At 40.8% G+C, this 14,709-nt stretch overlaps 1 protein-coding gene across 1 annotated transcript; it reads right to left on the reverse strand.

Moving 5' to 3' along the window:
* On the reverse strand, positions 3,805–10,773 carry VHL (von Hippel-Lindau tumor suppressor). The gene is made up of 3 exons (XM_018038280.1): positions 10,177–10,773; positions 7,692–7,814; positions 3,805–5,932 (listed from the first exon to the last, which is right to left on the reverse strand). The coding sequence occupies exons 1-3, from the start codon at positions 10,439–10,441 to the stop codon at positions 5,739–5,741; spliced, it is 582 nt and encodes a 193-aa protein (XP_017893769.1). The 5' UTR covers positions 10,442–10,773; the 3' UTR covers positions 3,805–5,738.

Here is a 14,709-nt window from a genome sequence, read left to right on the forward strand (position 1 = left end):
CCCACCTGCTTCAGATGCCATCCAAGTGGTTGTACTACTCATTATATATCCCCAGGTTATTCATTATTTCTGTCCAACATGGCTACAAATCAGAGGTCCCCAGGACCCTTCCTTAAGTTCAATTAATTTCCTAATTGCCCAAAGAACTTATGGAAATACACGTATCACTTTATTAAAGGATATGATAAAGAATACAGATGAACATCAAGATGAAGAGAAATATGGAATTAGATCTGTTAGATACTGTGTCCTAGGCTGGAGAAGGGTGGCTAGGGCTGAAAATTCCATGCTTTCTTCCAGGAGTCATACAAGAGCCAGCCCAGAGTCCTCTCATTAGAATAAAAGATGCTCCTAGTGATCTTACCACTTAGGAATTTGAATTCAATGGTTTTAGGAGCTGTGTACCAGGAGTTCAGGCAGAGACTTATATATATACATATATATATATATATATATATATATATATATATATATATATATATCGGAGAAGGCAATGGCACCCCACTCCAGTATTCTTGCCTGGAAAATCCCATGGACGGCGGAGCCTGGTAGGCTGCAGTCCATGGGGTCGCACAGAGTCGGACACGACTGAGCAACTTCACTTTCACTTTTCACTTTCATGCAGTGGAGAAGGAAATGGCAACCCACTCCAGTGTTCTTGCCTGGAGAATCCCAAGGACAAGGGAGCCTGATAGGCTGCCGTCTATGGGGTTGCACAGAGTTGGACACAACTGAAGTGACTTAGCAGTAGCAGTGTATATATATATATATATATATATATATATTTTTTTTTTTTTTTCCTGTCAGAGAGACAGAGACAGAGAAATGAACACCTTCCCATAGTCTCATCCTGGAAGGACAACCATTATTAATAGTTTGGTGTATATACTTGCATGTATCTTTAGACCTCTATAAAATTAACTTTTTAACATAAAAATTTTAAAAACACATTTAATTTTCTACATTTTTCAACTAATAATGAACAGTTTTTCATGTCCATACATAAGAATCTACCTTTTCCTTTCTAATGGTTTATTTAGGAGCACCATACGTGATTTGGCCCATCTCCTATTAATGTACATTTATTTCCAGTATTGGACTCTGTTCCAGCGGTGTCTGCTTTCTCATCTACAGGAAGGGTAGGGGAGTCCTAAAGTTTATCAAGGAAAACCATAAACCAATTTTTGGAAAACTGATGCCCCAAGGACATAGACGACCCTTCCCCAAATTCCCTTCACTCTGCATTTGCTACAGGACAAGGGTAATCCAGACCTGCTAGAATAATTCTCCACTCTAGTTTCCATCTGATTGTTTCTGAGCACTGGATAACTGAAGCACACGTTCTTAGTATTTCCAAGTTGGAAATACCCTGCTCCTTCAGGTGAAGAATGTCATCTTATGTCCTCCCTAGCAACCTGCTGCTAGGCTATCCTTCGCCCAGTTAATTCTTCAATTTATCTGAAGATAAAATAATTTGCTAAAATGATTTCCTCCGAGTCTTTCAGAAATCTTAGGTCTGTTGTTAACATTTGTGGGTCCAGTCCAGTTATCAAGGACTCAACTCTTCCCAACTGGAACAAAACAATCTTTTGTGTTTTCTGCCTGAATAGGGAGAGAGCATATCGCTATTTATTTGTATGTTGACTTGTACTTTCCTGAGGTTTCATGTTCCAAATTCTGAAACAAGTTTTGCAGGCTTCTCGCTCATTTAAGTGTCCGGTGCTGTTGCCCAACACTTTCGGTTAACATCACAAGCTATCTGTCAATCTATTCTGTCTGATATTATAAAAGTGAATAGATGTCATTAGAAATTCGTCCAAACTCACAGAATGTACACCACCAGGAGTCAACTGGTGTGATCTGCCTATGGGTTACTGGGTATGTGTGGTAACGGGAGAAGTCTCCAGGAAAATGTTCTGTTGAGGCAGGGAGCTTAGCTGACAGAAAGGGGAAATGGTGAAGGGGTAACAGGCAGCCCAGTGACTAGTATAGAGCGGGGCTGAGGTGCTAAGAACAGGATACAGAAACCTAACATGAAATAGCTGAAAAGTTCATGCTGGTGTTCCTATTTTAGGACTGTAAAACACGGGTATTTATTTCATGTCCTTAGTGAGCTGGGCACCCTGCTTTCTTTTCATCCTCTCAATATACGGTAAGTCCTAGTGAGATATTAACCACTTTTTTTTTTAAATAGACTATTTTCTAAAGCAGTTTCAGGTTCACAGAATAATTAAGAGGAAGGTACAGGATTTCCTATATACCTCCTGTTCCCACACAGAGTCTCCCCCATTATCAACATCCCCCATAGAGTGGTATATTTGTTACAATTGATGGACCTGCACTGACACATCATTATTACCCCAAGTCTACAGTTCACCTTAGGATTCATTCCACATTGCACATTCTGTGGGTTTGGACAGATGTATGATAATATATATCCACTATTATATCATACAGAATAAATTTACTACCTCAAAAAGTTCTCTGTGGTCTATTCATCCCTCCACCTCCTCCAATCCTCTCTGCCCTGTAAATTAAAAAAAAAATTATTTATTTTTGGCCATGCCAACTGCACATGGGATCTTAGTTCACCATCCGGGGATCAAAATCATGACCCTGGAATTGGAAGTATGCAGTTTTAACCACCAGACCACCAGGGAAGTCCCTCCAATCCCTTTTTAATCCAATTCTGCCTTTTCCAGAATGTTGTAGACTTGGAATCATAAAGTATGTGACCTTTTCAAGCTGTCTTCTTTCACTTAGTAATAAGCATGTAAGTTTTATCTGTCTTTTCTTGGTGGACAGCTCCCTTCATCTTAGTGCTGAACAATATTCCGTTATTTGGATATATCATATATGCATCTATTCACCTACTGAAGGACACCTTGCTTGTTTCCAGATTTTAGCAATTATGAACAAAACTGCCATAAACATCCATGTGCAAGTTTTTGGACATACGTTTTCAACTCCTTTGAGTAAATACCCAAGGAGCATAATTACTGGATATATGATAAGGGTTTAATTTTGTAGGAAGCCACCAAACTGTCTTCCAAAGTGGCCATATGATTTGGTGTTCCCATTCGCAGTGAATCAGAGTTCCTGTTGTTCTACATCCGCGCCAGCATTTGGTATGGTCTGTGTTCTGGATGTGAGCCTTGTTTTGTGTATGGGGGAACATTCTAATAGGTGTGTAGTAGTATCTCATTGCTGTTTAATTTGCAATTCTCTGATGACGTACTACGTGGACCATCTTTATTTAAATACTTTTTTTGGTCACACCATTTGGCATGCGGGATCTTAGTTACCTGACCAGGGATCAAATTCACGTCCCTTGCATTGCATGCATGGAGTCTTAAGCACTGGACCGCCAGGCAAGTTCCTGGAGCATCCTTTCATATGCTTGGTTGCTATCTGTGTATCTTCTTTAGGGAGGTGTTTGTTAAGGCTGGTTCTATTTTCATGAAAAAAAAAAAAAAAAAAAAAAGCCTTTGTTCCCAATGTGAATGCTTTTCTTCTTCATCCTTTTCTGTAGTGCTTAAAATTTTTAGTGATATTTCATCTTTACAAGAAAAGAAAAGCTAAAAGAATCAAAGTTCTAAACAAAATCCAGGGTTGGAAAGAAAAGGGACAGAGAACCAGGTTCCTTGTGTTTCCTCTCCCCAAGGTCATTAAAGTCTTCACATCTCTCCAAGACAGAAGAACCTGGCAAATGATGTCTTACCTATTTCCTTTACTCAGCACCACTTACTGTATCCAAAATAAGCTTTAAAAAAAAAAAAAACAAAACTGAAAACAGGTAAGATCACAATCTCTCAAGAGCAATACATTTAATACATTCATAAGATTTCAAATGAGTACATACATGCTACAGGTTTTCGATTTTCTTTGGACAACACAAAAACAGTACTCAAGCTGCAAGTTTTAACAGGAACATTTTGACACAACGGCAGGTTAAAAAAATAATAAAACCAACATTGAACTAATCCAGCACCAACAGACTTCCTTAAATCTCTCATACTATCCTACTTTTGAAATCATATGGCTGCCTTCTATACCAGCATATTTTCTTCTCTACCCAACAATTCAACGACAACAAAAATTGGATAAAAAATTAGAGGTGTGTCACTGAATGAATAACACAACAGATTAAAAAACAAAAGCCCCTTATTTGTTGAATGCTGAAAGAGGAGACTATGATTAGGTGGAAAAACTGTAAGGCATTTGATTCATTCACTTCACTCTGATATCAGAGCACAGGAAATGTGCTCAAAGGTTAGCAGAAGGATTTAATAAGGATGGCAAGAAATAGTCCCACATTATTTATAAAAGGAAGGCTGCACTCATGAGTATGAAGTGCTTATAACACCATGGAAAAATATTTTAAGTTATAAAGTTAAATGAGAAAGTAGAATATAAAACTGTATATTCAGTATGATCTTAACTATGTAAAACCAAGCCAAGAAAAGGCTGAAAGTTCAAAATGTTAAGTTAGTGGTTGTATTTAAGCAATGCATCTACCTGGATCTTTTTTTCCTTTTATTTTTCTGTTTCTTCCAAAATTTTCTCTACTGAGGAGGATCCTTTTTTTTTTTTTAAACGATTAGCTACCAAAAAAGGATGCCTGATAGAAGTACTGAATTCAAATTAATGAATTTAAGTCCAGCCTATAGGAAAGGATCTGGGCATGTACAAAACTATAAAACATTCCAGGCTATTCTCTAAATCCACAGTGTGTTAGCTGTAACATATCAGAGGCTAGAGGGCTTCTTCGTCTTCTCCTCTAGCCAGGTGCAAAGTGTCACCAGATCCTGCCTGATGAAAAACTGCTGAATTAAACAGAAATGTCACAGATTTACAAAAAGAAACAGAAATACCCACACTTGGCAAAAACCTATTTATAGTACAGGAGTAGCTCTTTAATACTATGATTAAACAAGGTAATGGCTACTTTCTCCTATCTCCTGTACCGATAGCAAGTTTCAAAAAGCTATCACCACAAGAACTGTAGAAAGCTAATCCTGGCTTAGAAACAGAAATAAAACAGCCCTGTGACAACAATGGACTAAGAAAAGTCAAAATTTAGAAAATTATAAAAAAATTGCTTTCTATAAAAATGATTCCCTTTTAAATATCTGTTTACTATATATACTTTAAGGTCCCCACTATCACTCCCCCTCAAAAAAAAAAGGGTCAAAACCTCTAAAACAAAACCTTTCTACCAAAGGACCCACTGGTTTGTTCATTTAACTAACACAGATGGAAGGCTCATAATGTGCGAGGCACTAGGGTCTCAAAGAGCAGACAGATTTTCCCCTGCCCCAAGGACATTTCTGTCTCTCAGAGCAGGAGGCTGGCACATCACCAACCACAACACAACAATGAAAAGCAAGCACCACTGCTTCCTTACAACTCAAGAATAAGCGACAATTTTCGCTGTAATTACTTCCACAAAAGTCCTTACACAGAAACTTTCCTGACTCACTAGGAAGCAAAGATGCAACTACTTTTCCTTGATAAATATTTCTACAAGAGGCAGGCATAATTATTACATTTTGTGATATTTGCCCTTAGACATCACAATGCCTTGTAGTGAGGTCAGTTAACTTTGTTTTAAGCAATGGAGCATTTTCACTCCAAGAATGAGACACCTTGAAGCTGAGAAAAGGTGACCAGTCCTAGCTCTAGATCAAGCCTTGTCAGGACCGTCAAAAGCTGAGACCCAGGAGTGTGACTCTGAGCTAAACATCTTCAGTCTCCCCTGCCATCCGCTGGTTCTCAATATGCTCCTGCGTCAGCCGCACCAGGTCCTTCCGCACATTGGGGTGGTCTTCCAGATCTTCGTAGAGGGATCGCGCAATGTCCAGTCTCCTGTAATCCTCAGGCTTGACCAGGCTTCGCACAACCTGGAGGCACCGCTCTTTCAGGGTGTACACTGCAAGGGCAGAAAACCAAATCTCAGCAGCAGACTCAGGCCTGGGGACTGAGCGCTCACAAGGCTTGGCCAACCGAGGCGTTAAACATTTTTGACAGCTGGACCTCACGTTGGACAAAAAAAGTGAGTACGTGGGTTGTGGCAGAGTGTAATGTGATGGCTCTAATAGACATCTCATAGTATTCATGGCCCTGTGGAGGAACTTCCCTTGAGACTGGGCTGAGCCTATGGTGTGCTTTAATTAAGTGAATGTGGGCAAAGTGATGCTGTGCTGTTGGGCTTCAGCCTTAAGAAGCTCTGGCAATGATCACTCTTACGCCCTCAGGAGCTCTGAGTTACGCAGCAAGAGAGACCACACGAAAAGGGCCAGGCACTGAGACAACACGGGAGAGAGGCCCAGCCCTCAGCCAACCTGCCAGCAGAAAGCAGCCACACCAGTGACCACCAGAGAGTAGAATAACCCATGAGTTGAACTCAGCCCTGCCTGCAGAATTATGAACAAATAAAATGGCTGTTTTTGGGTTACAGGTAGTGTCACACAGCAAAAGATACCCAAAACAGCATATAACTGGAATTTGGGGGGAACTCAAATCCTATGTTTTTGCTTCTCTTTGTTGCACCTCACAGCTTGTAGGATCTTAAGTTTCCCGGATCAGGGATCGAACCCGTGCTCTCTGCAGTGGAAGCACGGAGTCCTAACCACTGGACCTCCAGGGAAGTCCTTCAAATCCTATTTTTTTTTTTAGTAATTAAAAAATTTTAACTTTTCCTAAAATAGCATTAAGTAGCAAACAGAAAAAACACCATAACAAGTTGTGAGAGAGACACAGAAGAAAGGGAAAATATTTTAGTATTTTAAATGGTAGTTTCCTGATTTTTGGACAAAAGGTCCCACATCTTCATTTTGCACTGGGTCCCACATATTAGGAAGTCAGCCCAGCTGCTGACTACTCTGTTCCTCCCGAGGCAGGTCTCAACCTTTCCTTCTTGAAACCTCCTTCTGTCTATAGCCTTTTGGGGATTCCAGCTGACTGTCACCGATTTCCTCAAATCCTATTTTTAACTCACTGGGGAACTTACTCTTTAAAGGTCTCCTATAAGGCAAAATTTCCTACATTTTAACTTACCAGTGTTCACTTCTGTATATCCACTGCCTTAAAACAAAATCTATATACACATACTAGTTTGAACCTTATGAAGCCACAGATATTTAGGTTTTTTTTTTAAACCAAAAGATCAGTTTTTTAGGGTTCAACCTAATAAAATCACTTGAGTTTTAAACAAGTAGTAAGCTATGAAGCTAATGTTCAATTTGTTGAGGTTTTTTTTTTTAAACCCCAGACTGGCACAGTAAGCTTGACTGGATTAAATTACATTAAAAGATACAACACCAGAAGTCATAAATAAGCCATGACATCTCACTCTCTACACATTTTTTCTCCTGAGATTCCAGAGCATAATTCTACTCCAAGGCCACAGAAACAAAATGCACTCATAATTCTACAATCAGTTATTTTAATATAGCCCACTCCTGACAAGCCCAAAGAGCTTCTGAGACACCACAACATCTTTGTTTAACATAGAGAATACCAGTAAATTTCTTACTTTTTATTTATGGTGGAGAATAGGACACAGAAAAGTTGGATACCTTGCCCAGCATCAGGCAAAAATCGCTAAGGACTGAGCTCCTTCAAGGGCCTATCCTCTACTTAGCACAACAGCCTATCTTTTTAAAAAGTAAGATGGAACATCAGTATACCTGGCAGTGTGATGTTGGCAAAAATAGGCTGCCCATCAACATTGAGAGATGGCACAAATAGCTCAGTTTGGTTAACTAGAAGCCCATCAGATGTCCCAGCATCTCGGAAGAGCCAAAGGTGACCTGTTAAGACAAGCAGAGGTTAAGTAGTCACATATCTACTGCCTTCATCTCCCCAGACTGAAATACTTGCCTCTCATTATGCTTGAATACCATACAAAGCCCTCCCAATAATGTTATTCTATTGAATCCTCACAAAAGGCAATGGAGACAGTAGACAGAAGAGCAACTATACCAGGTTCCAAAATGCTACCTTTCTGCTACCTTGGTGCAAAAGCAAAGTATTTGAACTGCAAATCACATCCAATGGTGCAAACTAAAAGGAGAGAGGTCACCAACTCCTCAGATCTGTGCTTCTCAAAAACAAGGTACAAAAACATCACACTGAGAGAAAAAAGCCAGACAGAGAAGGGTACATACTGTATGAAGAGATGAAACTAATCAAGGATGTGAAAAATCAGAAGAGTAGAAAGGGGCAAGAAAGAACTTTCTGTGATAATGGAAATATTCTAATCTATAACTTGATCTAGGTATTGTCAAAACCTATTAAATGCTAGGATCTGTGTATTTTACTGCATGCAAATTAAAAAATGGATTTAAGAAATAAATATATCTTATGCAAAAAAAAAGGGGGGGGGGAACAATTGGAAGGAGACAAAAAATCCCAGGCCTAAGATTCTGTTCAAGGAAGGAAGGAGGCTGTTTCAGAATAAAAACAGCATGAAATCCTGGGCATATGTTTATTTGACGATTTGGAGGCAAAATTTAAGAAATGTCAAGTGAGAAGTAATGTTTTTTTATTGTGGCAAAATATATATAACATAAAATGGGCTTTTTAACCATTTTTTAAGTGTATAATTTAGGAACATTAAGTACATTCAGGAGGTAAGTAATTGCTTTAATGTTTGCATTAAATCAGGCACAGATAAATTTTAGAGAATACAAAAGTCACACAATTTCCCGGATATAAGACTGCATTTAGTAAATGTGGATGTCTGGAAGAATTGACTTCTTCCTCATTAAAAAAAAAAATATATATATATATATTTTTTTTCCTAGGATACTACGTGGCCTGCAAGGATCTTAGTTCCCCCACCAGGATCCAACCAGGGCCAGCAGAGAAACTGCTGAGTCCTAAACACTGGTGCATGCTTAGTCGCTCAGTCATGCCTGACTCTGACACCCCATGGACTGCAGCCCGCCAGGCTCCTCTGTTCATGGGTATTCTTCAGGTAAGAATACTGGAGTGGGTTGCCCTACCCTCCTCCAGGGGATCTCCCCAAGCCAGGGATTAAACCCAGGTCTCCCTCATTGCAGGCTGATTCTTTACCTTCTGAACCACAGGGATGCCCAAAGAATTCCCATTCCTCATTTAGTATTAGAAGAAATTTGGTGTAAAAGTTTGAAGAGCATCACTGACTATGCTCCCCTCATGGAAAAAAGATTCATCAAGATCCTCTGAGAAAGATAGTGAATTTTTAGTAAGCGTTAACTTCATTTTGAAAACCAAGGGAAGATTACTGCCTCCTTAGGCAGTAAGGCCTAGACATCTCCAGCCTGGGTTATTACAACAGTTTTCTAACTCTTTTTTTTTTTTTTTTTTAGTTTTCTAACTCTTACCAGTAGTCTTCCCCTTCCAAAACACCTTGCATCCTGGGGAAGCTTTTTAGTATTAAATCAGGCAATGCCATTCACATGGCATTTAATAATCCTTTAATAATTTCCAATGGCCCCCATTTTCCTAGGGGTAAAATCATCTTTCAGACTTCCTCTCCCATTCCATACCCTCTCCCCTCTCCCAGGTTCCAGGTGTCAGGCCATCCGGTTCTGTCTGTCTACAGCTCTCAACTTCTCTTGGGTTGGTCAGATTCCATGCATCTTCCAGGATTCTCCTTCTTTTCTGGGAAGCTTCTCTAACTGAAAGCACACCCCCTTCTCTTTCACTGAGCAGGTGCAATGCTGTGCTCCGTTCCTACTGCAGCAATTATGACACTGGCTTGTTCTTATCCATTTATGCATTTGTCTCTTCTAATGGGCAGAAGAGACACTTCTCCATGAATGCAGGGACCCGGTGCGGACCGCAGAATGTGGGATTCTCCTAATCACAAACTGAACAAATGGGCGTGAGGGATGGAATACACGTGGGGTTGATCTTCAAGTGCAAATTACTCACTCTCAGAAAGATACTCTGGCACTTACTAGTTGCGTCAACTTGAATCTGTCACAACCTCTCTTGGGGCCTCAGTTCCTCGAGTGTAAAATGGGAATAAAAATGACAACAGCAGCTGCCTCCCCCGAATGGGGCGGGGATTCGGTGAGACCGCGCCACCGTCACCGTGAATCTCAGGCCTAGAGCGCGGCTCGCTGCGCTCAGCTCAAGGGGGCGGCGCGGCCGGGCGCGACAGGGCGACCCCGGCCCGCCTACCTCGGTAGCTGTGGATGCGGCGGCCCGTGCCTGGGGGCAGCGTCGGGTAAGGCTGGGGCTCGCCATCGAAGTTGAGCCACACGGGCAGCACCACGCGCGGGCTGCGGTTGCAGAAGATGACCTGGGACGGCTCGCGCGTGTTCACGGAACGCAGCACCGGCCGCAGCCGCCCGGCCTCCATCTCCCGCTCGGCGCCGGGTTTCTCTGCACTGGCCCCCTCAGCGCCGGCCTCAGCCTCTTCCGCGTCCCCCGCCTTCCGGGGCATTACCTCCGAGAGCCTAGACTACCCGGGCCTCGCGGGATTCGCCGGGCGCGCGGGGCGGGGCGGGAGGTGCGTGCGCGTCTCCGCGCAGGCGTACGTGCGGCTTTCGCGCGCTCCCGGTGGAGGATGAATTACACCCTGAAGACGGCCGGCTAGAGGCGGTGCGCATGCGCAGATGTACCACCAACCTTAGGGGACTATCCTTCTCTGAGGCGGAGGGTAGCGCTAAGCCATTTTGCCCCAGGGTTTCCTCTGAACGTTAGATTCTTGTGCCTCCCATGGGTTTTTCACACAGCATTTCTTTAGCTTCATTCATTGCCTTAAGACCGTCATGGTTTTTGCCATATTCTCCCTATCATCTGCGCTATTTATTTACTAATTTTATTAATCAAGTTGTTTTGTCTCCATTTTGGATCACAAAATTTGAGTCTTGTACAGAAAAGTAGGATAAAGTGAAAATTTCCCTTTCATCCTAGTTCCCCCAACCACCTCAAAAGAATCCCTGGAGGCAATAAGTATCATCAGCTTTTTGTATTTCCTTTCAAAGTTTTTCTGCTGCTGCTGCTAAGTCGCTTCAGTCGTGTCCGACTCTGTGCGACCCCATAGACGGCAGCCCACCAGGCTCCCCTGTCCCTGGGATTCTCCAGGCAAGAACACTGGAGTGGGTTGCCATTTCCTTCTCCAATGCATGAAAGTGAAAAGTCAAAGTGAAGTCGCTCAGTCGTGTCTGACTCTTAGCGACCCCGTGGACTGCAGCCTACCAGGCTCCTCCATCCATAGGATTTTCCAGGCAAGAGTACTGGAGTGGGGTGTCATTGCCTTCTCCAAAAGTTTTTCTAGGCATACCCAATTGAACACATCTGAGAGGAAATTTTATATCGCCACCATCAATGGAAATTCTTTCTCATTTACCATAAAAGACTAGAGGAAATAAGTTAAAACAAGTTATTAAACAAACACAGACCTTAACACTGACATTGTATCATTGCAAACGTTTACATATTTAAGAGGAAAGAAAAGGTATTTGGGGTATTCTAAGTCCAAGCTACAGGCTATGTTGTTCTTGGAGTACATTTTACACTATGCCAAACAGAGAGAAAAAGAAAACGTACCCGTTTTTCAAAACAACTAGTGATTTTTTTTCTTCTACTTCTCAGCCTTTTCAAAATTTTCTTTTAATATATATTTTGCCTTGTTTTTGCTTCCCTGGTGGCAGAATTAAAGAATCCACCTGCCAAGCAGAAGATACAGGTTTGATCTTTGGGTTGGGAAGATCTCCTGGAGATGGAAATGGCAACCCATTCCAGTATTTTTGCCTGGGAAATTCCATGGACAGAGGAGCCTGTTGGGCTATATTGTCCATGGGGTCCCCAAAAAAGTTGGATACAACTTAGCAACTAAACAATATTTGACCAATTAAAAAGTATAGAGTAATAAACCAAACACTGATAATCTCACCATATAAAATTAACAGTACATTGTCGTATTTACTTTTTAAAGTTAAGACAACATAAATGATAAGGCCAAAATTCCTTTAAGTTCCACCCTGTTTCCCCTCCTTCATCAGAGGGAATAGCTACCATGAGTTTGATGTGTCTAACCAGGCTATTTTTTTCCCCCCTAAATTTATTTTAAATTTCCATATGGTAGAGTTCACTCTTTTTGGTGTATAGAGCTGTGTTTTGATAAAACGGATAGTCATGTAACCATCAGGACAATCAAAGTACAGAATAATCCACCCTCTCCCACCCCCCAAAAATGAGTGTAATCAAACCCTACCCCCAGGCTTAAGTCTTACCTTTCTTCCATCTCTATAATTTTCCAGACTGTCATATAATGGGACCACACAGCATGTAGAATTCTGAGTCTGGCTTTTCACTTAGTATGCTTGAGATTCATCAATATTGTACAACCTATCAAGTTTATTCCTTTCCATAGCCAAGTGGTACTCCACAATACACTCACCAGGTAAGGGACACTGAGCCATCATGAATAAAGCTATAAGCATTTGCATACAGGTTTTATGTGTGTGTCCGTTAAGTTTTCACTTCTCTTAGGTGAGAATCATCTACAGATGAGACTCCTGAGACACAGTCAGTGCATGCTTAACTTCGTGAGAAATTGTTCAACCGTTTTCCCACAGTGGGTTGTATAATTTTGCATTCCTACCTAGCAATGTATGAGTGTTCCAGTCGCTCCACATCCTTGCCTGCATTATTATCAGGATTTTGTGCATTTTGAAAAATCTTATCAGCCATTCTGATAGAGTTCATATGGTGGTATCTGGCTGAGGCTTCAATTTATATTTTCCCAATGACTAACAATGTTGAACATCTTTCATGACCTTGTCATCCTTTTGTCTTTGAAGTTATCAGTTCAAATCTTTTGTCCATTTCCTTATTAGCTTGTTTTCTTAGCTGTTGAGTTTTGATAGTTCTTTTATCCAGAACAATTTTGTTCATGATGATGAGATGACTGAGAACAATCTTGATTCAGAAAAGCTGGGTACAATATTAACATTTAACCTCTCTGAACTCCTGTCAAATCAAAGCAGCTAGCCTATCAACATCTTAATTTTGTTATAAAAGGATAAAACATTTTATGTTTAAAGACCTGAGTGACTTAGTGTTAAAATGCAAACCATAACTTTATCATCATCAGTGAGAGTAAAATGTATCAGAACTCTATGTGAAGTTGAAGGGACACATTGGGGACAAAATAAATGGTGGTTTAGGGTAACACTATTTATGGGCTGAAATGACCTATGTGCAAAGATGTGTATAACCTGAGAATAATATCCCAATTTCTGGAGCCTGACCAAATACAGTCTTTCAGAAGGAAACCCACAGATAGCTAGGGAAAGTGTCAGAGTTGATAAAATTCCTTAGGCAAGACTTCCAGAAAAGACAAGACACAAGCCTTCAGAGAAAGGAAGCTGGAAGAACTGAAACAATATAGACATCAATGTGAGCAGCATTTGCTAGACAGAGCCAGGAAAACCCATGAATCCTTCTTTACCAAAGGAAGGACAGTGAAAAGGCAGGTAAAACTAACATGGGTGCGTAGCAGCTTAAAAATTATTTAATAGCAATGAACTAGGAACGAGAAAGTAAGTTTTAGATCTGGTTTTAGATTTACCACATTCACAAGTAGAATCTGAGACAGATACGTCTAGGTCCATATTCTAGCACCTTTACTTACTCTGTATGACTTGGCACAAGTTTTAGCCTCGCTAAAGAAGTACATGGAGGGACCCCCCTGGTGGTCCAGGGGTTAAGACTTTGCCTTCTAGTGCAGGGGTTGCAGGTTCAATCCCTGGCAGGGAAGCTTAGATCCCACAAGCCTTACAGCCAGAAAACCAAAACATAAAATAGAAGCAGTATTTTAACATATTCAATAGAGACTTAAAAAATGGTCCACATTAAAAAACAAATCTTAAAAAAAAATTTTCATGAAGAAAGCCTACTTGTTAGGGCTTGAGGATTAAAGACAAAGTATACATAGCACTTAGCACATCTAACACATGGTAGTACTCAATAAATTATAGATAATGCTAGTTATATATCCCTGGGTGAGCTGAGGCTCAATATATAAAGGGTGTGATTACACAGGAAAGCACTCTCACACCTCAAAGGATCAGGTAAGATGGAGCAGGTACCTCTACTAGAGGAGGCTGGGCTCACTGGTTCCCATACCAGTTGTTTTCCCTACAACCAGTAGCTTACCATTAGCAACATCATATTATTTAGGGCACTATTTTAGAAATATTACTTTAATATCATTAAAGAATGTCTATAGCACCATAAGAAATGATCATTTTCACATGTCATCTAAGGAAGATTACCATCATTTTTGCCTCTATTACTATCTCATTATAGTCACTGAATATAGTAGGAATTTGATAAGTATCTGTTAAACTGACTGCAGAGCACCAGATAATCTAAAACCTGAACTTTAGGAATAGTAACTTTTTTATCCCAGAAAGGACAAGGAAGATATTAGGAATAACAATCTCAAGCAACTGTTAAAAGCATATCAGATGAGCTCAATAATGTTCAAAAACAGCTGTTACCAAAGTAAAGGACAACCGTCTTGCCTCCATTGTAGCATCACCTTTTTAAAAGAAGGTCCTACTTCAGATGGTCTTCCAAAGGTCTAAACAAGGATCTAAGCACAGATGCGTGCTTGCAGCTTTCAACTGCTATTTACTGACTGCCTGCCTTCTGCAAAGTACCCAGCTGGACAATACAAGACTAAGGTGCTCATATATA

This window comes from Capra hircus, chromosome 22 (assembly GCF_001704415.2).
Source record: "Capra hircus breed San Clemente chromosome 22, ASM170441v1, whole genome shotgun sequence".
NCBI classification, from domain to species: domain Eukaryota; kingdom Metazoa; phylum Chordata; class Mammalia; order Artiodactyla; family Bovidae; genus Capra; species Capra hircus.

Excerpts from the sequence above, each read along its gene's own strand:
- VHL (XM_018038280.1), bottom strand. The coding sequence starts at position 10,441 with ATGCCCCGGAAGGCGGGGGACGCGGAAGAGGCTGAGGCCGGCGCTGAG. Across the intron at positions 7,815-10,176 it reads CCGCATCCACAGCTACCGAG|GTCACCTTTGGCTCTTCCGA; the intron begins GTAGGCGGGCCG and ends TTGTCTTAACAG. Across the intron at positions 5,933-7,691 it reads TGCCAACATCACACTGCCAG|TGTACACCCTGAAAGAGCGG; the intron begins GTATACTGATGT and ends CTGCCCTTGCAG.